Genomic DNA, 25298 nt, shown 5'->3' with positions numbered 1-25298 from the left:
TAGTCATTTTAAATCACGTTCGATAAAAAAAAGGGAGTAAATATCCGCCCAGACCACCCCGTGAATGTCCTAACCTGTGTGTGTGTGGGTGTGTGCGCGTGAACCTGTGCAGCTCCTCTTCCCCTCCCCCACCCACTCACGGTTGACAAAGAAACAAGATGGAGCCACTTTACCTGGCTGAGCAAAACTACGCGTTTGTTCACATTTAATATAACGCGACAGGGTGAACATCTCGCTCGCGTGTTCGATAAAGTGATTTCAAGTGATTGTTGTTGACGGAGATCGTCGGATTACGATGTTTTGGACTTTAATATTCGCCGCTTTAGTGGCAACAGGTAAGTTCACCTTCTCTCTGTCTCTGTCTCAGGGTGGGCCCTCTTCCGTGAACTGTTGACAACACCGTGTCGTTTTCAACTGATTCTGACACTTCTGCTTCTTTTTGTTCGGTTTATGAAACAAACAAACAAACAAAAACTTATAATATGCAGCGACACTGGGAAGCTTACTAAGATAACTACTTCTTATTTATATATATTATATAGTTATAATGCTGAATACATTTAATGTTAATGACATTTCGTAACTTTTCCATCTATGCTATACAGGTGTCTGTAACATAGTCACTTTACATTTTATATAAGAAGATAAATCACACAAAGGTTAAGATAAAATAAAACGGGACACATTCATCAGTTTAATAACAAACTACAGTAAAAGATGTCTGAGGTGATACTGAGGGGGGGGGGGGGTCTGAATCAGTGAGTTTTGAAATATTGCTTAAAATATTGAAACGCAATAAATCATAATGAAAGTACTTTTGAGATGTTTGTGGAATTTTCCAGTAAAGACTTACTTTTTAAAACAATCCAGTGAAATACCTTATCAGAGTTTTTATTAATGTAATGTTATTAATTTTATAATATAAAACTAAACCTGGTGTAATAAAACAACGTTCTGTAGTCTAATTAAGTTAAGTTAGAGCACAATATCACAGGTGAGCATTATTTTTTTAAATGTTATTCTAAATTATCTCAATGTAATAGACTGTCAAATCGGATGTAAACACACTAATCCTGCCTTTAATGACTCATCACACCCACTCTACAGGTGGTGGGGAAATGTGTTTTTCTGTGTACTGTACCACACCTTAGTGGTGTTGTTGACTCACTGTTTATGTTTCACTCATTAAAGGAATTACATTGATAAAGTATCACTTTACTCATCCTGTATTTATTCTTCATTGTCCCCTTGGTGGTAGTTTTACCCACCACTGCTTAATCTAAGTAAGTGCAGACAATAATAATATTTAATATACTAATATGCTTATAAAGTAACATATATAACAATTAAAGAAATTAAACGATAAAGAGGATAAACAATTCATATGTGCAACAAGTAATCAATGAATAATCAAGTAACGTAGTGAAATTATAAATATGAGTCAGGAGTGGAGGGGTCAGGAGTGGAGGGGTCAGGAGTGGAGGGGTCAGGGGTGATTCTAATGAAGCCGTTTCTCTGATGACTCCTGGTTTAGTGTTTCATGGATTGCAAAACATCATTTTGGTGAAACCTGATGTTTGTATGCCAACAGGTCAGCAGAGGTAGCTCTAAACTTTATAATCCCCTGTTATTGGTATAGTATATTTAAGAATCCTCTATTTCAATTTAAAATGATTGAGGTATCATTCATATTGCCTCTATTGTTGTAAATAGAATGAATGCATTTTAGTCATTGATCATTTTATTTTTTATATTTTGTTTTCAAAATCAAATTATAATTTCTATTACTTATCTATGTGTTTCTTATCCCCTAGAAATAGCCTTAACTGCTTTGTTGCTGCCTGAAGTCGTACCTGGTTGATGATCAAATCATTTTCTATGAATCAATAATTTCACGTGCCTAATCTCCAGTGTTTTCATTTCCCTGTAGAGTCCACCATGGCCATCTCGGTCCAGTGTCCTACCAAGAGGTACATAGTGATCCTCTTCCAGCCTGCAACACTCACCTGCAACTTCCAAACAACTGCCACTCAGCCGCCTGTTATCACATGGAAGTACAAATCCTATTGCCGTGACCCTATCCAGGCTGCACTGAATCCAAGCAGTGCAGAGAACATCCTGTCCCAGAACAACCCCAACTATGACCCCAACATCGAGTGTGCCGACAGCCAGAGGACGGTGCGCATCGTGGCCTCCAAGCAAGGCAACGCTGTTACTCTGGGCTCAGAGTACCAGGGCCGCAAGATCAGCATCCTGAACAGTGAGTTTGATCAGTCTACTCTGGAACTATGACATCTATGTAACTGTACTACATTTTAGTGAAAAACTGTCGTCCTCCTGTCGTCACTGATTTCCTTTTCAATAAGTCGTCAGACTGCAACCAACATTTGCCAGTTATTTTAGAATAAACTAGGGCTGAGGCAAAAATGCTTTACATTGAATTGATCCTTCCAACTAAGATGATGTCTCTGTTCAAAAAATTAGGCTCATTTCAGCTTTACCCACATAAATGCCTTGCTTTTCACTTTTGGAAAGCCACATTGCCCACATGACACTTCCTTTTCAGGTTTATCTGACTGACTTATTTATATATTTATTAGCTTATTTTGTAATGATCCCAAGATGAAGTCACTATATGTACTTGAAGGACACAATCAATAAATGAATCCATTAACTACTTAGCAGTAAGCGTCTGAAGCGTAGACAGACCTATGTGTGGATGCTCTGCATTGACTACACTTTCCTCATGTTTAAAATGTTAAAATGTTTTTTTAATAAAACAGATGCAGACCTGAATCTCGCACAAACAGCATGGGGTGACAGTGGTGTCTATGTCTGTTCTGTGATCTCTTCACAAGACCTTTCAGGAAATGGTGAAGACTACACAGAGCTAATTGTTCTAGGTAAGTCTGTCTTCAATGCTCTGATGCTCTTTGACAGTGAGCTGACTTTAGTCTTAAAAACAAAAAGTATCTCGGAATGACTTGAAATTGACCATCTTAATATTCGGCATCGCCCTGAACAAGGATCCGTCAAAAATATTCGCAAATCTTTTAAGGAATAATTTTAATGAATTTTTGAAAATCAGGAAATGATCCATTTGCCCTGATGCACTTTGACAGTGAGCTGAGTTTCTTAACGAAAACAAAAAGTATCTCGGAATGACTTGAAATTCACCATCATAATAGTCAGCATCGCCCTGAACAAGGATCTGTTGAAAATATTTGCAAACCTCTTAAGGAATAATTTTAATGAATTTTTGAAAATCAGGAAATGAGCCATTTGCCCTGATGCACTTTGACAGTGAACTGAGTTTCTTCTCAAAAACAAAAAGTATCTCGGAATGACTTGAAATTTACCATCATAAAAGTCGGCATCGCCCTGAACAAGGATCCGTCGAAAATATTTGCAAATCTCTTAAGGAATAATTTTAAGGATTTTTTGAAAATCAGGAAATGAGCCATTTGTCCTGATGCACTTTGACAGAAAGCTGAGTTTCTTCTCGAAAACAAAAAGTATCTCGGAATGACTTGAAATTCACCATCATAATAGTCGGCATCGCCCTGAACAAGGATCTGTTGAATATAATTGAAAATCTCTTAAGGAATAATTTTAATGAATTTTTGAAAATCATGAAATGATCCATTTGCCCTGATGCACTTTGACAGTGAGCTGACTTTCTTCAAAAAAACAAAAAGTATCTCGGAATGACTTGAAATTCACCATCATAATAGTCGGCATCGCCCTGAACAAGGATCCTTCGAAAATATTTGCAAATCTCTTAAGGAATAATTTTAAGGATTTTTTGAAAATCAGGAAATGAGCCATTTGTCCTGATGCACTTTGACAGAAAGCTGAGTTTCTTCTCGAAAACAAAAAGTATCTCGGAATGACTTGAAATTCACCATCATAATAGTCGGCATCGCCCTGAACAAGGATCTGTTGAAAATAATTGAAAATCTCTTAAGGAATAATTTTAATGAATTTTTGAAAATCATGAAATGATCCATTTGCCCTGATGCACTTTGACAGTGAGCTGACTTTCTTCAAAAAAACAAAAAGTATCTCGGAATGACTTGAAATTCACCATCATAATAGTCGGCATCGCCCTGAACAAGGATCCCTCGAAAATATTTGCAAATCTCTTAAGGAATAATTTTAAGGATTTTTTGAAAATCAGGAAATGAGCCATTTGTCCTGATGCACTTTGACAGAAAGCTGAGTTTCTTCTTGAAAACAAAAAGTATCTCGGAATGACTTGAAATTCACCATCATAATAGTCGGCATCGCCCTGAACAAGGATCTGTTGAAAATATTTGAAAATCTCTTAATGAATAATTTTAATGAATTTTTGAAAATCATGAAATGAGCCATTTGCCCTGATGCACTTTGACAGTGAGCTGAGTTTCTTCTCGAAAACAAAAAGTATCTCGGAATGACTTGAAATTCACCATCATAATAGTCGGCATCGCCCTGAACAAGGATCTGTTGAAAATATTTGAAAATCTCTTAATGAATAATTTTAATGAATTTTTGAAAATCATGAAATGAGCCATTTGCCCTGATGCACTTTGACAGTGAGCTGACTTTCTTCAAAAAAACAAAAAGTATCTCGGAATGACTTGAAATTCACCATCATAATATTCGGCATCGCCCTGAACAAGGATCTGTTGAAAATATTTGAAAATCTCTTAAGGAATAATTTTAATGAATTTTTGAAAATCATGAAATGAGCCATTTGCCCTAATGCACTTTGAGCTGACTTTAGTCTTAAAATCAAAAAGTATCTCGGAATGACTTGAAATTGTGCACAGTAATAGTCGACATCGCCCTGAACAAGGATCCGTTGAAAATATTTGCAAATCTCTTAAGGAATAATTATAAGGATTTTTTGAAAATCAGGAAATGATCCATTTGCCCTGATGCACTTTGACAGAAAGCTGAGTTTCTTCTCAAAAACAAAAAGTATCTCGGAATGACTTGAAATTCACCATCAAAATAGTCGGCATCACCCTGAACAAGGATAGGTTGAAAATATTTGCAAACTTTTTCAGGAATAATTTTAATGATTTTTTGAAAATCATGAAATGAGCCATTTGCCCTGATGCACTTTGATCTGACTTTAGTTTTAAGATTAAAAAGTATCTCGGAATGACTTGAAATTCACCATCATAATAGTCGGCTTCCCCCTGAACAAGGATCCGTTGAAAATATTTGCAAACCTCTTAAGGAATAATTTTCATGAATTTTTTTAATTGAAATCACATTCTTTTCCCTGGTCTTTCACTCCCTTAGTTCTTAGAGCCAAAGTTCTTAGAACTATTTACCTGACATATTTGGACATATGGTCATATTTTTAAAAGTCACTGGCTGGCCTGAAAGTCTTTAGAATCATAATAGGCAGTAAAATTAGACCAGTACAACAGGGGCACTTGGTAATTGTGGCTTTATCTTTCCTTCACAGAGAGAAAGTCAAATACTACTGACCTCCTGCCTGGCATTGACTTACTGGTTATGGAAGGTAGTACAAGCCCCTTTAATCTAGTTCAGTCTCATTTTACCTTGGTAATCAAGGAGGAGGAGGTTTAGTTGTTGAAGGGTTACTTGAGTTTTTCAGTCAGTTGGAAACTAACAAAGCCATAAAGAGCGGTGTTTCTCTGAAGGTCCAACAATCTGTTGTTAAAGCCACTAAATCTGTACAGAATAAAGTCACAGATCTGATGCTACAAACATGTCTATATAAGTTGGATTTTGTGTAAGTTTTGCTCCAGATGAGGACAGAAGAGTTGTTTCTGTAGTTACATCTACGTTCGTATGATGCATGTGGAGATGCCTGTGATTTGTTACACACACACAAATTAGTTTGCACACTGTGGTTTTCTTGTTGTCAACGTTGTTTCAACGTTAACAAAAACTCACAGGGAACACAAAGTGTTTCCACGGCGGCGATTTCAAAGAAGCAGGAGAGGGTTGACGGCAGTTTCAGTTTCGTGGGAGGAGCTAACGTGTAGCCGTGCTACAATGGCTACAACCACACCAGTGTTTTTATGCAGGGCGTCACACTGGGGGGCGGGGTTAAATCCTCGAGTCAACCTTTGCTTTCGAAGATTGAGATTGTGACGCTGTTTTAAGTCACAATCTAATATCAATATATTAATTTACCCAACTTCCTTGACTCATTTGACAATATGCAAACCTTTTTGATCTATATTGGAAAATGTAACTGCTAAAGTTTCCCCTGAACAACTGGCTGGTTAAGAAGACACTTGCCTGACATTTCAAGTGTTTACTACATATGTAAATGTTAGATTCCTAGTTTGGCAGCTCCTCATCCTGCTGCCTCTCTCCACTGCTCTCCATGTTAAAGTAATGTGTGAAACCGTGTGTGTTTTCTCTTGTTATAAATATAATGTGTATATATCCTCTGTGTTGGTCCACACAGACTGGCTCTTGGTTCTTGTGGTGGTTCTGGGGTTCCTGTTGCTGCTCCTCCTGATTGGGATCTGTTGGTGCCAGTGCTGTCCACATACCTGCTGCTGCTACATCAGCTGCCCCTGCTGCCCTGACCGCTGCTGCTGCCCTCGAGCACGTCAGTATCATCTATGTTTACTGGTTTTATTCATTCATTTGTTTAAATAGCTCCTAAGAGTGAGAAATGACCAGTGTTGCATGATGGGAAGTCAGATACAGGAGCTCTGTACTGGATGTTCAATTCTTCTCCACTGTAATTGTTTTTTTCCATGATTTTACAGTGTACGAGGCAGGAAAGGCCGTGAAGAAGGGGATTCCCAATCAGTACGCTCCCACTCTGTATGCTCCCAGTATGTACGCTCAGCCAGCGTACAGCGGTCAGCTCATGAACCAGCCTGTCATGCCTCTTCCTCTGCCCAACGGGGTCAGACAACCACCTCCTCAGAACGGTTACAGTCGGGAGTACGATGGTGCCAGCTCAGGTGAGGAGGACTTTATTACTTATTGAAGATCACCTGACAAATCATTTCTGTTGAAATCACATGATTGTTTGTGTGCAGTTGGACAGGGCTCCCAGGTGCCTTTGCTGCATGACCAAGAAGGTGGAGGAGACCACAGTGAGTCAATTATAAAAGATCTGAAATCTGAGGCGAGATCTGATATTTTATACTATGTGTTTATGCTCAGAAATATAGTGTTCAAGATCCAAGCCAAGTCCCTCTAGGTCTTTATCTCTATAGGATTGCTCTTAGTTTGTGGCCAGTATAACGGTTCATACCAAAAACCATTATTTCTTATTTTATAGTATTCATTTTTCATATACAGTATGACAGGAACGGAACGTGGTGCAGTAAAACTCACTTTCCACTGCTGCACCACTCATGCTAAGAAGTAACCGTGGTGATATTTGCAGCAATGATCAGTTTGCTCCACATGTAGAAAACACATCTGAGAGGAACAAGAATGAGTGTGAAACGGTTAATATTTTGAATCTTTTGGTTCGGCCCAGCACTAATTCCTCTTTTAATTTGCTCTGCAGCTCGCAGTGGTTATCGTATCCAGGTCGACCCTGAGGGCAACGCCACGCGGGCCATTTACTATATGGAGCGCGAGCTGGCAAATTTGGACCCATCCAGACCTGCTAACTTCAACCGCTGTGAGTGCTAACAATATCGTCACACAGACACCGAAGTAATAACTGAGATACTGTCGTTGCTATTAACCGTCTCTCTGTGTGTTTGGATTCTGCTTCAGCTGATAATGTCAGTGAAGTCACTTCTCTGCACGACAGACCAGACCCTCGAGGCCGCGGCGGTCGTTCTCAGCCTCCTCCTCTGGCCACGCTCTACGACCAGGATGAAGCCATGAGCACCATTAGCAGCGTGTCACAGCAGGGCCGTCACCGCGATGAGCAGCCGTGGCGCGGTGGAGGCCACATGGGTAACCGTGTACGCGCTCGCTCCATGGACAACCTGGACGACATCGGTCGTCGATATGACCGAGATAACTACTCACCGCACCGTCGCCCAGACGAGCCCAGAGGACGGAGAGGGTAATGTCCTTATGGCATCTTTTGAGTGGAGTTTGTGTTGATACTAATACTGCTTACTAATATTGACCTGCTTCATCAGGTCAGATGATGAGTGGAGCACCAGCGCCCGCGGTGGCTACGACCGCAGACGGGGAAACTCGCCTGAGAATCGACGGAGAGGAGAGGACAGAGCTTACGGTGAGCCTCACGTCAGACGCAGTCACAGCCGCGACGATCTGATGAACATGGAGAGGGTTCGTCAATACGGCGGTGCTGCTGCCAGCCTCGGACGAGAAGACTACGACGACAGATTCCTGCGCGACGCGATGGAGATGAAGAAGATGGGCGAGCATCAGCGGACACGCAGTCGAGAAGCCCTGGACAGCGTGAGCGACTACTCGGGCAGGGCTCCTCGTGGGCCCCCTCCTCTTCCTGTGATCCCCCCCTCTGCGTACCCTGGTCGCCGTGACGACTACCCGCCTCCTCCACCTCCGTACAGTGAAGATGAAAGTGTGTCATCCGCAAAGAAGAGCAACCTCCGTAAGGTCAGTCACAGCTAAAACCTCTGCTTTTCTAAAAGTGGGAGCCTTCTCATCAAGATTATCTGGCTGCAGCCTCCATCTGACACTCATGAATGAAATAAAGATAAACATAACACATCAGAACATCAACTAAATAAAGGTTAAAGTCACTGTAAGGCTGCTGCTGCTGCCACCTTGTGGTGATGTATATACATGATGATAATGTGTCTGTTTCCCTGAGCTCACTATAACTCAAACTTGTCTTCTCTTCCAGAATGGAGCGGTCAGCAGGGAGAGTCTGGTGGTGTAACCATGACGACCAGACCATGAATGCAGCTTTAATTCTCCTACAGAAGGAGCAGGTGATTTATACTACTGTTTTTATATTGCATGATTTACAAAGTGGATGCTCAATGCTAAAGTATACTTTTTATCAAGGGAGAGGTGCACAAATATGCACGAATATGAAATGTTTTTTGCCTTTTTGTTTATACAAGATTATGGCTGCCACCAGTGCCTTAGAGTGTACATAATTTTACGTACAATTATGAAATGTAAACATTTAAACATGTCCTGGTTTTCACAGATGTAGATTTTGTTCGTGGGGCTTATGGGTTATTTTTATTTTTATTTTATTTGACATGTTTGATGAAAAAAAAGCTTTTATTATCAGAAAGCCTGTTGCTTTTAGTCATCTTGTAGCAAATATATAGAAACTTTGTGAACAAAATATTCTCATAAAATGTGTTTTTAATGACTTTTAAAATGTACTTTAACTCTTTAACTTTTTTTAGACCCAGAGTTTCATGTTTAACCTTCAGTATAATGTTCATCCAGGCAGTCGTTCTTGTTTGTGATGACATGAAATCTTATTTTACAATAAAGGCCTTCCTTTGCCAGGACATGAACTGTATTTCACTTTATTACCACTAGATGGTGCCAGCGTGTGACAGTGTGTGATTCAGATATATACACACAAGAATACGGCTTCTCATGAGAGATACTGATCATTGTAACTATTTAAAAGGGTTTCATGGCAGCAGTTGATGATAAATGAGTTGTAAGTTTAGTTTAGTTCAGGATTTGTTTGTGGTTTATTACAGTCAAATACAGGAGTTAACGCTAAGGTTTTTCATTTAACATCTCTCACACACAATAAGAAAACTGCACTAAAGTCAGATTTGTATTTGTGATGCTGCAGTGAGCGTATCATTATTATTTTTCAATGATGTTGAAACATGGTGAACATGTTCGCCAAACGCCAACCATCACAGAGTTTGACCGACATAGAAACAAGAAAGTTGGTGGAGCTTTGAGACTTTTGAACATGACTGTATATGTTACGATACATGTACACAACATGTCATCAAACATGCTTTAAAAAAGAAAAAACGCCAATTTACACTGGATATTTAAGTTGAGTTAAGTCGACCCTGTGATGGAGGATAAGGTGAAATGAGAAGTTTTATCTGTCGATTATTTTCTCCATTATTTGGGCGCTCCACAAAATTAGTCAATGACTTGATTGTAAGTTGCTTTGGATAAAATCATCTGCTAAATGTAAAACATGTAAGATGTTAAAAAATGTCTTGTTTTGTGATTCCATTAATGATGTATTTGTGATATGGAGCAATTCACCTATTAATGAACCTATTAATGAACTTATTCTTGTTTGATTTTAAAAGGTTCAGATACAAAAAGAAACACTTGAAGCAATTTATCGATCATCAAAAAGTTGACAATTAATTTCATAATTGGTGAATAATTAGTTCACAAGACATTCACCCTAAACTGACGTGGCTCATTGAAAGTGCTTGATTTTTGTGCATGAAGTTGATATTTAGGTGTTTCCCTTGTTTGTTGTGTTTCCACCTCCTGTTTCATGCGCCCTGTGTTGTTGTATGTACGTAGAATCATCCTCGTGCAGAACAAATGTCACGTCGTAATCACTGTTGTGTCACTTGTTGTGGACATTGAACACAGTCTCTCCTCGTCATCCCACGCAGAACAATGGACGAGTAACGTTAAGCAAGAGAGAGAAAATGACGCGATGCCTGAGAAAAGAAAAGTCCAACATCTTTGTCTCACCAGAGAAAACGACAAAGACGTCTTTGACCGAGATCCTCAGGACGATCACTGGTGCAGATGCAGAGTGTTGCTGTAAATCAATAACAGTAACGATGACCTCTCATCTGTGTCAGCACCGTCAGTCCTTCAGTTTGAGGAAATTGGTCCTGGAAAATCCTGGAAAATGTGATGTTATTGAATTTATTTGAATTTCAAACACACAGACAGTTAAAAATGTTCAGGTTTGTTAAGAGGAGCTCAGTCTGTTATCCATCAGTCTGTCTTCATGTTCATGTTCAGTCAAAAACTGATTTTAAACCTTCATCATCATCATCATCATATCTGTGATGAGGTCAAAGGAACTTAGCGTCCACACAGTTCCAAAGACGGAGCCATAACCAGACACAAGTGGATAAAACAACAGCTCGGTATGTTTGATGGTTTATGTGGATCTGTTTGTAACATCAGTCTATTATTGGTCAAGTTTTACAGCTAAAAACATGTGTTTTTTTACCCACAGATGTGTTAGAAAACATGCTAACCATGTCCACAGTGGAGATCATCAGCATGGTGCTGTGCACAGGTAATAATCATCATAATAATTATAATTAAATGGAACATGTGTGTATATATCATCATATATAATAATATAATCAGATAATTATATCAGAATGTGTTTATTTGTTTTTGAAAACCAAATAAGAAAGATCGTGTGCAGTTTATAACTTATGACTATGACTGAAATAAAGAATACTGTAGTGTTTGTGTTACATTAACCATCATTTACTGATTGATGATTAGATTCAGTGATGTGGATTCAAATGAACTGAAACGTTTGTTTTAATATAAACAGTTTGTTATTCAGCGTCAGGACAAAATCAATCAAGCTTTGGAAAAACGTTTTACAGGAACTAAACGGTAACTTTCTCAGTAACACATTACTTTTTTGGTTGAACTAACTGAGTTACTAACTGAGTTACTATTTTACAGAGTAACTAGTTAGTATTTTTCAGTAACAAACTGGGGTAACAACGAAGGAAGGCCTTGTCCACGAGGCAGTGGGAGGTCTTTAACCTGAGGAGGTGATTGTAAAGGAACAGTGGAACATGTGGAACATGTGGTGGAACATGTGGTGGAACATGTGGTGGAACATGTGGTGGAACATGTGGTGGAACAGTAAAACACTGAGGTTGTTTCTCTGTTTGTGACCAGAGTTCAGAGTCAGAGTTGGACAATTCAAACATTCTGTATCATCTCAGTCCAGCACTGACTCAGGAAAACACCCACATCTACACTGTGTGTGTGTGTGTGCGTGCGTGCATGTGTGTGTTCACATAGTTTGGATTCTTGCACATGTTAAAGGAATAATGTGAAATGAGTTTCTAAAACACACTTTGTCTGATATGATGACGATGAATCTCCAAATACTCTAATACAGGGATGATTCTCTGGGACTGGGCTGGACCCACACAGGGTCAGGGAGGATGTGTTCAGGGTCCACATCCCTGACCCCTGTGTGGGTCAGGGATGTGTTCAGGGTCCTCACACACATTTAGTCAAGTGTAACATAAATAACATTCCTGACATAATGTTTGACTACAGATGCAGCTGTGAACCGTCTGAACTGAGGAGGAAACATCTGAGCTCCTTCTTCTTAAAAAAAGTAAGTCACTGTTTTGATGGTTGAAGTGTAATAAATCCATGTTGTTGTTATTACGTTACATCATTAAATTTACTGTAAAGCGTTTGCTTATCATTCAAAAACAATGGTATAACTCAGGGTCACAGATTTAATGTGATGTAATGTGAACCTTACATTTATTCAGGAGCAGGATGATAGTTTTAATCACTTTAATACATGTATTACCCATATTTAATCACTTTAATACATGTATTACTCAGATTTAATAACTTTAATACATGTATTACCCAGATTTAATAACTTTAATACATGTATTACCCAGATGTAATAACTTTAGTACATGTATTAGCCATCACTAAGCGTGCAGCCTGTGCCGTGTGAAGCCAGATCTCACCACGTTGCCGTGTTTCGGTCAAATTTCTTGTAGCAGCAGAGTTACGACTGTACGACTGTACGACTAACGCCAAACAAGACACAGAGACAATAGTGAGGCCAGAGAAAAAGGGATTGTTGTGATTAAAAGACAATTATGTGTGCTCATCTACTTCCCAGTGTTGTGTGGTGACAGGCTCGAGCTGAGCTGAGCTGAGCTGAACTGTTCTGTTCCTGAAGCTCTGACCACACAATGCTTTGTGTGTCCATGAACAGGGAGGGGAGGGGCCGTGCTCACACAGCTACATACAATGGTGCAGACGCTCCTGATGCTATAGATTCATCTATATATGACTTGATTTTTACTGTTTTATGCTGAAATATTGACTGAATCATATTTATACACTTTACATCTGTTTAGCGCTTTATTCTGTCACATCATCATCATTTACACTCATTTACGATCAGAGACCAGCCATCAAAGATATAAATCACAATATCAGAACTTAAAGAGGCTCCTGGTCGTTCACTGATGTAAAGATGCTGGAGTTCTGAGAGTTTTCCATAGAGTTGTTTAATAATAATCATAATAATAATCATAATAACCACAGAAGATAACGTGAACACAGTTCCTTTATCTAAAAATATAGATTTTTCTTTGAAAACAAGGAAATAATGATAATGAATATGATCGTTCATTTATATGAATGTGTGTGTTTTTTATAATTTGTCAGACTTCCTAACATATGGATGGATTATTAGTGCCAAACTGAAAAAGAAATTGTTTTAATCTTTCGAGAATAAAGTCGTAATCTTAAGAGAATAAAGTCGTAATCTTTTGAGAACAAAATCTGTCTTTTTTCCTCCTCACTTTGGCCAGAATACTCTGACTTTAGAACTAAATATAATAATCCGCAAATTATCTAATGATCCGCAATATCAGCAAATTCTAAAGCTTTATTATATTAATGCTTAAACTACATTATATTAACGCTTATATTACTTAAAATTATTACCTAACCCTAACCCGAAATTGACCCTCAGTCCAGTGTTGGGTTCCTAAATTGGCCTCAGGTATCAGAACTTTAAGAACCTCTGTATAAGAGTGTCCAGTTAACCTCTGCATATCATCTCCCTCCTCATCCTCAAAAACAGACAAACCAAAAAGGATGTGGCTGAACTCCATCAGTCCAAAAAGCTCAAATATGTTCAGTTCCATCTTGCACAAACTGAGCCAGAGCTGATGGAGATGCCTCAGAACTCAAAGCCTCACCCATATTTGTGAGAGCGAGGGCGAACACTGTGGCCCTTTGTGACCCCGTGTGTGTTAATGAATGGCTGAGCTTCAGGGCGGAGTCTCAGGACAATGCTGCTACACTGATAGACTGATTTTCATATGGGAGGGATAATGTGATGGTGATGGTGGCGGCAGCAGTCGGGAGGCCGGTCCATTCTCCACCAGTGGGGGTTGGTACAGAGTGGCAAGAGCTGTCGTAGGCGACTGACTCGTGTGACGCTTTGTGATTTGTGATCGTCAGACGGAGAACGTTCAGGTGGTGAAGCATCGCAGAGACGACACAAACACCTACAATCTCAGGTGAGGGTCAGCAACTTCTTCATCCTCTGTCTGTGGATAGATAGATAGATAGATAGATAGATAGATAGATAGATAGATAGATAGATAGATAGATAGATAGATAGATAGATAGATAGATAGATAGATAGATAGATAGATAGATAGATAGATAGATAGATAGATAGATAGAATCGGATGATGATGATGATGATCAGTGGTTTACCTACAGTCTTAATGTTGTTAATAAAGACATGGAGCGACTCTGTATTTGATAGTGTAGCTGAACAGGTGATGCTGTATTTGTGATTTGTGTTGAGAAGGGAAACTCTCACACAGGGGGGGGGGGGGGGGGAGGGTCTGTGGTTTCACCAGGTGGAGAAACAGTTGGTGTTTGGTCATGTTGATGATCTGCCAACTGATTTTCACTCTGCTGTTTCACTTTACACTTTACATGGTTTCATAGAAAGTGAGATAAGACAAACTATAACCAGTGTAACCACAGTTATTAACAAGACAACCATGTTTAAGAAACTGTTCATTTAAAAAGGACAAAACTGTAAAGTGTGTGAATCTGTGTGACTTCTAAGATCTTGGCGTACGTTGGTGTTGTGTTGTGTTGTTGTGTGTTTGTTGCGTTGGCGTCGTCCCATCTCAACACACCATGTGCAGCAGCGAGCGACGTCATGTTGTAAAACCATCTGCTCCTCTGAGTATTTCCAGGAGCTCGTAGCTTGTGGAGAAACAACATGAATCTCCCGCTGTGATCAGAACTGCACTAGGAAAACAATTCCTTCAGTTCCTCCCTCGTCCAAAGGCCAACGTTCATCGTACAACATTCCCTTTCTTTCACACAGACCATATTCACAATGAAAATGTTGTTCTTGGCACAGTTGATGTTTTGTGTGAGCGATTCGATGATTTAAAGTGACTCATACAAGGTGTCATGGCCTCGTTTAGCAGAGCAGCAACTGAATCCCTGATGATGATGATGTTGGGTTTGATTATCGTAGATATGAAAAATCATAGATTAAGATCAACACCAGACGAGCACAATGTTTGTTTCCTTAGGCCCCAACAGTGATGGTAGTCCACGGGACAAAAGTGAGTTATATCTGTGGAACACAGAACCAGAGTGTTCACATTAGAGCAGAGAACTCCTCAGGTAATCTGGATTATACCTGAGAATAACACAGTATCAGTGATCACTGGTTTGATGGACCTGACCAAGTCTTTATCAGGACTCAGTCGTGTAGTACAGAGAAGTACATTTTTATCTTTTCATCTGTTTATGGTCACAGCACTTCATTGTATTTATTTTTCTTTTTTTAATAAGGAAATATTTTAGGTGGCGCCCCCTAGCATCAAACTAAAGACACTGCAGATGTACATTCTCTCACTAAAGACACTGAAGAGCTTTGTCTCTGAAATCTTCAAATAGCTCAATTAAAATACATTAGAATTAAATAAATACCAAACATGGCAAATAAATATAAGTATTATAATTTAAGTAGTTTATATTGTAACTGAAATAAAACTATTCATTCATTCATTCAATACCTTACACAAAATATATGACTTAACTACACACAAAATAAAAACTGTAAACCAGTGACATAAAATAAATGATCAATACAAAACTTAATATAAATAAAGCTCTGCACAAAATCAGATATTAAAGAAACCAGTTTTGACAGAATCCTGTAACGTATCCTTTATTGTCCTCCAGTGTGAGGTCAATAAAGTCTTATTTCATCAAAGTTATGGAATATTAACTTTAAAATGAATGATGTGCACTTTAACACTTATGTAAAGTTTAAGGCTCAGGCTCGTCCATAAGTGATGATAAAAATAGTTATTTGTTGATGAGTAATCTATAAGTTAGGACATTAACTAACTCTTTGGTGTCCAGAGCAAAGATATTTGGCTCTTTATGACTGAATTCACCAAATCATAACATACAGCATATAATGATCATTATGATTGTTGTTGTTGTTGTTGTTGTTAGGGTTTGTTATGCAGTTCAATTTTTTTCATATTAAGAAATAATAGCACTTACTAGCGTTTTAGTATAATAGTGATTATCATTTACCAGATAAGATGATGTTTTTCTTCATTTGTATGTTAAGAACTTTTCACTTTAGTCAGATGATGAAACCTCAGAAAACCTAAATCTGTTTAATCAATAATAATCAAACAAACAGTAGAATGTGTGTGTGTGAGTTTATAGAATGATTCCCTGGACTTTTCCATGTCTTGATGAAGGAGCCATAACTTGGAAAATGTCCACAGTGACTCACACTAACATGTAACAATGAGGATGGAAACACGTTGTCTTTGGTTGGACAAGTTGTCTTTTGTTACTTTGTTACTTTTATTATGTAAAGAAGGAGGAGCTCTGATAAGATGATTGGTATGATTGTGTTCCCGCCTCCAAACATTCCTCAGCAGAGAGAATATGACAGAAACATCAATGATCGTGTCCTAAAACACTTTCTCTAAAGGAAACTGTATCAGATGTGTTTTAACATCTTTAACACTTTATAGACGCTGAAGGTTAAGCTTTCAAACAAGTCATTTGTACCAAACTTCCACATCTGATTATTGAGTCATTATGTCTGTGCTGTGTTTGCAGACATCACTGTCATGAAATAGTTGATCTGATGATTTGTCTTCAGACTGAATAATGATCAGACTCAGGGTTCAAGACATTAAGACATTAATGCTGCAGTTTACATTACAGAACTGATGGACTAGAGCAAAGGAATTCTGAGTGGGTTACAGAGCTGCTCCAGAAATGCCTCCATGCATATTCAGAGCTGCCCACATGTAAACCTGAACCCACACTAACCCCCTCTGCTCTTTATGGTTCATCTCACTTCACTGTTCTTCTCCACAGAAACTCCAGAACAACCTCGTCATCTCAGGGAGAACAGAAGGAGTCAGGACTGAGATTACAGGAGCCTGGTGCTGAGGCTGGTATGAGGTAAGAGTTTAGCATGTGCACACACACACACACACACACACACACATATGCTCTGTGTCTGCACCATCAATGAGGCCATTGTCTGTGGTGTTGGTGGCTCTGATTGGCCGCTCACATCTATTCTGTCCTACTGTACGACTCTGCCCCGACACACTTGTCCTGATATTAGCCTTTTGTTGGACTGTTGACATGATGTTAGAGAGAGTTTGTGGAGTCGAGACATAAAACATGTGACACTTTTAGCTTAGAGAAGAGTTTTGTTGTTTTAAGAGGCTGTAGAGGCCCCACAAAGGTCTTGGACTCTCCCAGTGAGTCCTCATCGGAGCCAGTGAGTCCTCATCAGACCCAATGAGACCTCTTCAGAGCCAATGAGACCTCATCAGAACCAATCAGACCTCATCAGAGCCAATGAGACCTCATCAGAGCCAATGAGACCTCATCAGAGCCGATCAGTCCTCATCAGAGCCAATGAGACCTCATCAGAGCCGATCAGTCCTCATCAGAGCCAATGAGACCTCATCAGAGCCGATCAGTCCTCATCAGAGCCAATGAGACCTCATCAGAGCCAATGAGACCTCATCAGAGCCAATGAGACCTCATCAGAACCAATCAGACCTCATCAGAGCCAATGAGTCCTCATCAGAGCCAATGAGTCCTCATCAGAGCCAATGAGACCTCATCAGAACCAATCAGACCTCATCAGAGTCAATGAGTCCTCATCAGAGCCGATCAGTCCTCATCAGAGCCAATGAGACCTCATCAGAACCAGGCTGTAAACACCTGCTGCATGAGGAACAACCTGTTGTTCTTGCCTCTTTGTCCAGCTCTGTGCTCCAGTGCTGCAGAACAGTGCTGACTAAAACCCTCAGGGTAAAAGAACCACGGTCTCCAGTCAAATATTTTGAGGAACCTGCAGAGACTCATCCAGTGTCCAAAGGTCAGATCATGGACATTGACTTCAGCCCATTGTTTCATCATCTCGTACCAAGTCAGCTGTAATATTAAAGCATCTTTCAGACATGGAGATGCATTCAAAGTTGAAATAAATCGTTCAAAGTGGGAAAAAAACAAACCATATACATTTCTGAATGTTACTAAACACATAGATCGCTGCTCTGTGACTTTATTGTCCATACATGTGTTTTTATGTTATTCTCTGTGTCATATTATAATAATAATAACATAAGGACAAACTGCTGCTTCTCATCAAATGACTGATTTCAAATTACAGACACAGACAATTGAAGCATCTTCAGTTAAAAGTCTTTATATGTGATTATATGAAGGTTTCACATCAGTGATTCATGTATTCTATTATATAGATATATGTATATGTATATGTATATGTATATGTATATGTATATGTATATAGATGTATATGTATGACTGTGTTTGTGTGATCATGTGACACACTACACCTCTGAGTGATGTCACTACTTGATGATGATGATGATGATGATGAGGCTGATTTCACTTTGTTTCCTTTACAGAGACAAAGGTTTCCGACCTGCCTGGGTGTGAAAGAGCACCCTCTAGTGGAGCTGCTGACAAACTGCACTACATCACCCCTGTTTCTTTTTACTGAGAGAATTTCAAGGTGACAATTTACAGTGTTTAGTTTATGAGAATAAATCTGTGTTGTATTTGATTAAAGACTGCAAGAATACATGCTAGATAAATATTCTTAACTGTATAATTACAAACCTTCAATGTGTAGTTTTTTAAAATGTGGTTCAGCTTTCTGATTGTTTTGTGTAGATTTATGATGATCATTTTTTCAATCATGTTTTATTTATGTTCTGATTTATTTTGTCGTCATTCTTGAAACTCAAGAACCTTTTGAATGTAGTGTTTGTTCAAACATGTTTGAATCTCCATGTTTATGATGTACGTCCAGATTCCCACCTGTTCCAGAGGTCTATGGTCTAACACTGAGCAGAGACCATGTGGTGTTTGGAGCTGCTCTTCACACTGCTGTTGTTCACCAATGGTAAAAGAAAAAACTTCTGTCTTTTTCCACCTCTAAAGATGATTGTTCTGATCATAAATCACGCTCTGATCTTCCCTCAGATGCCAGTGGTCAGTGGAATGTGTGGATACCTCGTGACATCTCGGCCATGACAAACTCCTGCGTGGTCATCCCGTGCACCTTCATGTATCCGTCTGGCGTCAGGCCATACCGTGGTATTCACGGTATCTGGTACTTTGGCCAACCCTATCCTCAACTCTTCCCTCCAGTGGTGTTTAAAACGCGCACAGACGTCGTCCACGAGAGTTATAAAGGCCGAACCAAGCTGCTGGGTGACCTTCACCAGAGGAACTGCACTCTGCTCATCAACAACATCGGAGCAGAACACTCAGGGAGATACTACTTCCGCGCTGACCTCGGTGGAGCCAACATGTACACATATCCAGACTTCTCTGAGCTCAGAGTTCTTGGTAGGATAAACCATCAGAATGACATCAGATCTAGTCATGAGCTAGAATCATTGAGGAAACATGTTGTAGATCAAAGCTGTAGTTTGTGCTCAATGTTCTGTGTCCTCTTTACTAACCTGACCTTTCTCTTGACCTTCACTAGATCAGCCCAACATCGATGTTCCAGAGGAGATAGTCAGTGATGAGAGTCTCGAGTTGACGTGTTATGCTCCTGATAATTGTCCTGACATGACTCCTGAGATCCAGTGGATGTACACCGACTACCTTCCTGACCCAGAGCTCTCCACTGACTACCAGGAAGACAGTAACACAGCAGTGCTGTCCAGCACACTGACCTTCACACCCAGACCAATGCACAACGGACAGCTGCTGGGCTGCAGGGTCTTCTACCCGAACACCACACTCGTCTATGAGAGGCTCATCGCTCTAGACATCAAGTGTGAGTAAAAAAAAACATCATACTGTAGACTATAGTGTGATTCAATCAATCAAATCCACTTCATTTATATAGCACTTTTAACACGTGTGAAAGTCATGTTCCTGGAAATGATGATCAACAAATTAGAGAAAGTTCTCACAAGTAAAAACCTTAATAGTTGAATTTCAAGCAGACCAAAATATTGATGTCTGTACTTGTCAGTTTACAGACTACTGTAAAATCCCAACAATAAAAATACGATACACACGGTCAACACAATATGCTCATCTATGTTGATGGATCGTAGTAAATGCCTGTTCTTGTTCGTACCTCCAGACGCTCCACGCTCTGTGTGGGTCAACGTGTCCTCAGAAGTGATGGAGGGCAGTTCTGTTGTGCTGCACTGTGAGGTGGAGAGTAACCCTCATTCTAGAATCTCCTGGATGTTTGGTGACCAGGAGCTGATGTGGGACACGGCGTCCAACATCTCACTGTCTCTGGACGATGTGACGCCTGCACAAGAAGGACTCTACACCTGTGTGGGCGACAACGGCTTTGGCATGATGAACACGTCACTGTATCTGGCTGTCAAGTGTAAGTCTCACAGATCAAAAAGAGCACACGACGACAGGCTAAATGTGACTTTTGTTAAGTGATAGATGATTTCATGGTGTATTTCCAACCATTTGTTTCATGCCTTTAATGCAGATCCTCCACGTGAGCCCCAGGTGAATAACTCCATGACAGTCCTGGAGGGCGCCTCACTGGCCCTGCACTGCAGCACCAGAGGCAGCCCTGCCCCGACCCTCACCTGGCTGAAAGACGGAGAACTGACCGGCATCATCACTGCAGACGAGCTGTCGGTGCTGGAGATCGTTGGTATCACACCTCAGGGCGACGGACAGTATCGCTGCCTGGCAGAGAACGAGCACGGTCGAGCCAGCAGCTCCTTTAACATCACTGTAGAGTGTGAGTGATGTAAACTTCTGGATTTCAACTAAAGATGCAACTAAATTTCCTCGTTGTGGGAGCATTTACGTCTAAAGTCTACGTTAAAAACCTTTGTTTCCTCCTTCAACAGACGCTCCAGTTCTTCTGGACGAGTCAAAGTGCACAGTGATCAGAGAGGGAGTCCAGTGTGTCTGCATGGCCACAGGAAACCCTGAGCCCACCATCGAGTTCTACCTCCCTGACCTCAACATCACCATCAACGAATCTGACCGACGCTACAACTTCTACACACACATAGATGGATACACCTCTACAGGCATGATCAAACTACGTGAGAAAGGAGAGCGAGTGGACAGTGGAGGTCCTGCTGTCAACGTCCACTGTAGCATCTCCAACATTTACGGACGAGAAAGTGTTCTTCTGGAGCTTCAGCAGGAGAGTGAGTACAAGACAAAACTCACAAAACTAATTTCTTTGCTTGATCAGAATTTCCCCCTGAGACTTATTTTAAATTAAACCTTTTACATCAAAATCTAGTCCCAGTTCTAGTTTTCTCCCATCTGATAAAGAAGATAAATGTGTGAGGGTCAGTGTGGAGATGAAGACCCAGCAGACACTGGATGAGAGACAGAGTTCACTGTAAACCACTGAAACAACAAGAGACCACATGTACACAGAGGTCAAACCTCTGGTCGAAAACCACAGTTTGATCCAGGGAGCTTGTAGTATTGAGCCAGTGCTAACCATCACAGGTTAACCAAGGGTTAGGGTTAGGAAAGCTATAAGACCATCTCCAAAAGATTCCAGCTCCACCCATCCATGGTACACTCTTAGAAATAAGGGTTCCAAAAGGGTTCTTCTACAAGGGCTGAGGGACTTTCTGGAACCATTTGCTTCTGAAGAAAGGTCGTTTTCAAGGGTTCTTGGTAACACTAATGGTTCCAGTAAGAAATTTGATCCAGAGAACCCTTTAAAAGCCCTTTCCTGAATAAAGGGTTCCAGGTGAAACCTTTATAAAAAGGGTTCCAAAAAGGGTTCTCCTATGAGGGCAAGCCGAAGAACCTCAGAAGGGTGTAGACACTAGATGTCTGCAACTCTCTGGAGGTGATGTGTGGGTTAACCTGTTTGGTGAAGGTTTTGATGGCAGAGTGTTCTTCATGTGTTAATGATTGGTCTCACACTCTTAGAAATACAAGTGCTAAGTAGAACCATATAAGGTTCTTCAGCTTGTCCTCATAGGAGAACCCTTTTTGGCTGACAGTGTTTTTCCTGTATTTACAGAAAAGTACATGATGGCAGTTATTGTTGGCACCATTGGAGGAGTGGCCGTCATAGCCTTCATCATCGCAGCAGTGAGATACGTCGGTCACAACAACAAGAAGTAAGTAACGTTCTCATGTCAAGGCCAGTGTGAGGCAGACGTTAGCATTTTCTCATAAGGAAGCTCTTAAGCCTCGTCATCCATTCTAAAACACATCGGTGCTCATGGTACAAGAGTGTATGTGGGATGGAACCATTTCTTCAAAATCATTTCACTCGATCTCCATGACAACCCTTGGAAATCCATGGAGGTCTACATAGGTTGCCTTCTGGAGTGGGTTAGCGTGCTGCACTAATCTAATATTTTGCAGGCACGATTCCCTGCCACTGATCCTGCTGCTGTATCCTTGACCTGCTTTGCTAAATACAACATACTGTAGGTGGCTTTTTTAACAAGGGTTCTTTATTTTTGCATCAGTGTGGATTTGAACTCCCAAATTTGCAAGCTTTCTCCTCCAAATCCCCGATGAAGTGGGCAAGAGCTCAGCAACTAAACCCATTCAATAACCATGTCACTCACAGCCACGATTGGTTTTAAAATGGATGCCCAGGCTTGGCATGACCGAGTCTGATGATGTGACTCCGTCCCCCAGAGAGAATGACAACCCTAGACAGGAAGTGGTCCTGGAGAACCCAGCGTTGTCCTACAGCGCAGTCAAGAAGGACAAACAAAATCTGAGGAAGAAAGTGGTGAGACATGCCGATGTCACTGATTATCAATCATGCATGAGCTTCTCAGATTGTTCAGGGTTGTGGGTTTTTTGTGCAATGATAAACTCTGAGAGCCCGTTTCAAACCTCTGAAAATGAGATCATGGCAGGAATCTCACCCACGAGCAGTCGAGCCCCAACATAACAGTTTCAGACAGTGTTTTCTCCTGCTTTCATAGCTTCTCTGCGTTTTCTGTCTCTTTTTCTCTCCCCTAACTCTTGCACAGCTTAAGACAGAGCTGTTGGGCTCAAAGTTTAACTCCATTCTAGAGGAGACTACGGTAAGGTTACCTGAAGCCTCAGCACTGCTTCTCCTCGCATTTCTGCTTCTGTGCTCCTTTCACTGCTGTTTGCTTCCAAAAGTACCTTCTGCATGGCTGCACCTCATCGCTAATGCAAACTGCCAAACTAACAGGAAACATCTCAGTCCCCTTATATCAATATATCAACAACTAGTAACACCAGTAACAGCTTTCCTTCATGGTGTCTGTACTGTGAGGTGTCACTGTGACCATGACAGTCCTCTGTGGCACTGACTGATGCTTCTATCTGCAGGGAGAAGACGGGGATTATCAACCTGTGGGCTCTATGGCAGGACTGGAGAAGCAAGAGATGAATTATGCTGTTCTGGAGTTTCTCAGGGCCAGACCCTGAGGGGGGGGGGCCTCAGGGAGGGGCCTCAGGGAGGGAGGGAGGGGCCAAACGACAGCAACAAGCAAAGCAAGGGAATCAAAGCCTAATGAATCATAATCCGTCCCTGATCTGTCACTTTTAGTGGCAAACACTGTATCACACACACATCCTCTGACAACCCCACCCCCCACACACACACACACACATGCACACACACAAACTAGTGAATTTCACTCTGCATGACGACATCTTCATTCTCATATCTTCAGATTTGTCAGATATAACTCTACTCCCTCTTCTACTGGACAACCCTCCCTTCATACATCGTCACATGATGAAAAGGATTTAAATGAGTTGTAAATCACAGGCTCTAAAACAGTATTAACATGTCGCCATGTTTTATGTTGCTTTTTCCGTGTCTGTGGTTGTAATTGTTGCTGTTAAATGTCAATGATGGATATCTGAGCACTTGCATCTTTCATGTTCCTGTTTCTGCTGCCAGTCCAGTAACCACCGTTTTATTCTCTTATTTTTATGCATTTCCTTTGAATGAGAGTGAAGCCCCTCCCCTCTTTGTTTTTGTTTATTTCTTCCAAAGAATGTGGGCGATGGAAATAACATGTCTCAGAATCTTGTTTCTACATAAATGTATTTAATATATGCTGTGACTCAGTATCAGCTCATAATAAATGAAAAAAGTCATCATTGCTCTTCATAAGACACTGATTGAGAAGATCTGTTCACTGTGTGTGTGTGTGTGTGTGTGTGTGTGTGTGTGTGTGTGTGTGTGTGTGTGTGTGTGTGTGTGTGTGTGTGTGTGTGTGTGTGTGTGTGTGTGTCCATGTCCCAGTATTTATGGACCTGACTGTAAGCTTTACTTTGTCTAATGTTTCTATGGTCAATGACAACAGAGCGCGTTGAAAACATCTTCCTGTTCATTTTAAACCAGAGCGTCTCATTCGCTCAGAGACTCATTTAAAGTCTTCAAACACAAAGTCTATAAAAAGTCTATAGATCCAAACATGACAGATCAGGATTCTGAGCCGTTGATTTATCGCCCAACAACAAGCTCATGAATGTTCAACACAAAGTAATTTACTGCTGAAGGTTTTGTGAAGAAGTGAAGAACATTATATAACATTATATATCTCTATAGTTCAATAAATGTGTTTGTAATGTTTTTGAATTGTATTTTATTGATTTAATTTGACAGTCAGTGGTTAATGACACGCAGACACTGATACGATAATGATGATAATATACTGATCTATTATATCAGACTAAAAGTTGCTTGATGAAAACTTCTCTAACTGGACCTCGTTGAATTTGAATTATCTCTGTATATCATTTATTTAACAGTGTAAATACAGTCAGGGCCATAAATATTGGGACATGGACACAGTTCTCTTGTCTTTGGCTCTAGACTCTACTACACAGGATTTGAAATGAAACAAACAAAGATGAGCTTTAACTGCAGACTTTCAGCTTTAATCTGAGGTTATTTACATCCAAATCAGGTGAACGCTGTAGGAATTATAACACTTTATTTATGTGCCTGACACTATTCATGGGTGCAAAAGTAATGGGACAAACTAAATGATCATAAATCAAACTTTTATTGTTTAATACTTGGTTGTAAATCCTTCAGAGTCAATGAAGATCAC

The 25298-nt window shown here is 40.3% G+C and overlaps 2 protein-coding genes across 3 annotated transcripts; both read left to right on the top strand.

Moving 5' to 3' along the window:
- Positions 1-295: 295 nt before the first annotated feature.
- On the top strand, positions 296-9337 carry lsr (lipolysis stimulated lipoprotein receptor; the record flags this gene model as incomplete). Its single annotated transcript, XM_083907230.1, has 11 exons — positions 296-335; positions 1931-2260; positions 2784-2903; positions 5465-5521; positions 6443-6589; positions 6753-6953; positions 7032-7088; positions 7511-7627; positions 7726-8023; positions 8103-8547; positions 8798-9337. The coding sequence occupies 11 exons, from the start codon at positions 296-298 to the stop codon at positions 8831-8833; spliced, it is 1848 nt and encodes a 615-aa protein (XP_083763356.1). The 3' UTR covers positions 8834-9337.
- A 4730-nt stretch (positions 9338-14067) lies between these two features.
- mag (myelin associated glycoprotein) lies at positions 14068-23662 on the top strand. 2 transcript variants are annotated; one of them, XM_083907189.1, is made up of 12 exons: positions 14068-14201; positions 17077-17163; positions 18654-18760; positions 19061-19153; positions 19234-19602; positions 19745-20041; positions 20357-20614; positions 20729-20989; positions 21102-21410; positions 22253-22352; positions 22885-22981; positions 23557-23662. In XM_083907189.1, exons 4-12 carry the CDS (start codon positions 19108-19110, stop codon positions 23653-23655), a joined length of 1836 nt encoding a protein of 611 aa, XP_083763315.1. In that variant the 5' UTR covers positions 14068-14201; positions 17077-17163; positions 18654-18760; positions 19061-19107; the 3' UTR covers positions 23656-23662. The 2 variants fall into 2 exon arrangements, with proteins under 2 accessions (XP_083763315.1, XP_083763316.1); XM_083907190.1 differs by lacking the exon at positions 22885-22981 and having other exon boundaries at positions 23557-23648.
- Positions 23663-25298: the final 1636 nt, after the last annotated feature.

Source organism: Microchirus variegatus, assembly GCF_963457635.1.
Source record: "Microchirus variegatus genome assembly, chromosome: 20".
Lineage (NCBI taxonomy): Eukaryota > Metazoa > Chordata > Actinopteri > Pleuronectiformes > Soleidae > Microchirus > Microchirus variegatus.
The sequence above is the reverse complement of the archived record's forward strand: the minus strand, read 5'-3'. Positions and strand labels throughout refer to the sequence as shown.